The sequence below is a fragment of the Asparagus officinalis genome, chromosome 4 (assembly GCF_001876935.1).
Source record: "Asparagus officinalis chromosome 4, Aspof.V1, whole genome shotgun sequence".
NCBI lineage: Eukaryota > Viridiplantae > Streptophyta > Magnoliopsida > Asparagales > Asparagaceae > Asparagus > Asparagus officinalis.
Genome location: NC_033797.1, coordinates 182,367 through 184,961, shown reverse-complemented (window position 1 = coordinate 184,961; position 2,595 = coordinate 182,367). Strand labels below are relative to the sequence as shown.

At 44.6% G+C, this 2,595-nt stretch overlaps 1 protein-coding gene across 1 annotated transcript in view; it reads right to left on the bottom strand.

Moving 5' to 3' along the window:
- The window catches only part of LOC109836269 (phosphoenolpyruvate carboxykinase (ATP)), a 5,546-nt gene extending 4,007 nt beyond the window's left edge, over positions 1 to 1,539 (bottom strand). Inside the window, exons 1-2 of the mRNA XM_020404131.1 lie at positions 1,431 to 1,539; positions 253 to 609 (exon numbers count right to left, since the gene is read on the bottom strand). Of these exons, the coding sequence (XP_020259720.1) occupies positions 253 to 602 (350 nt within the window). The 5' untranslated portion in view covers positions 603 to 609; positions 1,431 to 1,539. The remainder of the gene's footprint in view (positions 1 to 252; positions 610 to 1,430) is intronic.

The following is a 2,595-nucleotide window of genomic DNA, read 5'->3' as shown; positions in this document are numbered from 1 at the left end:
CTCTACAAAATTAAAATTGCTCAAGCCACGAACAAAATAAACTAACAAGCCGAAAATCTACTGCTCGATCTTATTAACAAGTAACCTATATATTATTGCAAACGGACCCACAACCCATCCGAATCGACAAATTAATTTTAATTTTTAGAAAGTTGGAGAGGAGATTTTCCTATTCCCTTTATCTATCAAATAAATAAATAAATAAAAGAGAGAGAGAGAGAGAAAAAGAGGAGGCCTAGCTAGGAGGGGCACCTGATGGACTGGAGCTGGAGCTTTTGGCGTTCCTCTTCGGAGAGGGCAGAGAAGGGAGAGGAGGGTAAGGAGGAGGAGGAAGGGTTGTCTTTGTTGTTGTTGTTAATGGGAGTGGTGGGCGCTGATTTCTTCTTCTGAAGGGAGTGGAGCTCATCGATGGTCTGGGCCTTCACCGGGGCCGCGCTGTCGTCGTGGCATATCCCGTTCTTGGCGTGGGTCTGGATCCGAGGCAGCCCACTTCGCGACACCACCGTCGCGTTCTGAGCGCTACTACCGCTCATCCCTGCCGCTCCTGCTCCTGGTCCGTTCTCACGCTTCGTGAAGCTGAAATCTCCTCCGCTCTCTGCCATCCTACTCCTGTTTTCACATGTCAAACCACAAATTAAAAAATAAAAATGAAGTCTTACTCACTTACATGTAGGCAGCATTGATTACTAGTTGTCGGGAACTGATTACAACATATATATTAATTGCTGCCCTCCTTTGCGTGTAATGAGAGAAGCATGACTATTATTACCACTATCATTAAAATACTAGCTAGCTAGCTACTAAAAATGTCGCAGCTAGAAATCTCTGATCATTGCATTTGAAAGGTTGCCTACGTTGAACACGCAAGCATAACTTTGTTACCGTCATCCCCTCCTCCGAAGACGAAAGACGGTAATAGCCGGCGGTATTTTAATTTTTAAATGCATCGGAAAAGCAAAGAACAGGACGAACAAGCTAGCTCGATCTATACGAGTACTGACTGAGAAAACCTCCATGCGATTCTTGAAGACCGTTAACGAGGGGAAAAAAATATAGAGCAAATTACAGAAGCAAAATAAAATGAATGTTCTTCTTCCCCTTCCCTCTCTCTCCCCCCTTCTTAATTTTGATTACAAGGAAAAAGAAAGAATATCAAGAGCTCAGAGAAGGATCGAAGAAGCAGAGTTGAGGCTCTAATTATTATGACCTTATTAATTAAAGGGGAAAAGAATTAAAATAAAGAGGAGCTTAGGCTGTCTAGCTAGCGGGCGGGGCACCTGCCCTGCCGGAAGAGAGTAATCAGGAATTATACAGACAAGTAATTGAGTGAATATTAATCTTAAAAATAACAGTTCAAAAGGAAGAGAGAAAATGGGAATAAAAATTAATTAATTAAGGTGGAAAGAACCAGGGGATCAAAAGAACCGTACAGCAACAGCGGCGGGTGCTGGTGAACGAATGAATAAAAATAAAATAAGTGACCAAGGGGATGAGGAGAAGAGAAAGCCCCTCGCTTCCCCCTTTTATAGTAGTAGTCTCTCCGCTCTGTCATCTCATCTCCATCCTCTATAATTTAATTTAATTTAATTGTTTTTTAACCTAACAATGTTCTTTCACTATCCTTATCTATCCCTCTTCTCCCAGCCTAAGGTTGCAGCTAAAACCTCACTTGTCTACTAGTACGTGAGCCCCACACACCCCCCCTCCCACCCCATCCTTCCGCACCAGCGAATCCAAAGTACCAGTGTCGCTCCGCGCCCCCACCCTTCCCAACCAAAATACGTATCCCGTTTGTTTTGGCTTAATCGCACTTGCGCATGCACCCCAAAAGTTTCACGCGTTTTGAACTATTCTACCCCGAAGTTTTTATTTTCAATAGCCCAATTGATACTCTCGAACTTTGACATTCCAAGTTTATTTTCCCTCATTTGGGACCCGATGTTTGGTTTGTTAAACTGACTTCACATTTGTTATGTCAATAATTACACCAAGTGTTAATCCCTCGGTGGGAGACGACGTGTATCCCAGGTCGATATTAGTCAACAAATCAGCTCGCTCTCAAGCTAGGGCGACTCGAGAGCATACAATAACTTGTTTTCTCTTCCCTAGGTAGGTCCGGAGTCGAGTCAGGCTCTCACTCAATTTCACCAGTCAACGTCGCACCCTCATTTCCTCAATGTCAGGTCGACAACTTGCGAGGCTGACAAGAAAGACGGTAATTGTCGGCCCACTTACAGAGCTGAGTCGATAGGCGGTTCGTCCTCAAACTCTACACCAACAGCTGTTCACCATCATCATGGCTAGTGCTCCTAGCCTCCCTAACTCACCACCTATCGTCAGTGTCATGCCCCCTCAATCACCATCAAATCCAATCAAGAGTAACTCATGACACAACCAGTCGACACCAATAAAGCTATCTGCCAGCCAGCTGTCTGCTTGGACTCGGACAGTCAAGCATTTACCCCTCTCAGCCGGGTATATATATGCGCTCATCGCCTGCTGATCGGGAGGTGGGCTGATCCTCAGGCCCCCTTCAGGGCCACATGTATGTAATTTCTGCACACTTAGACTAAGAACTTATTCAGTTCATTGGTT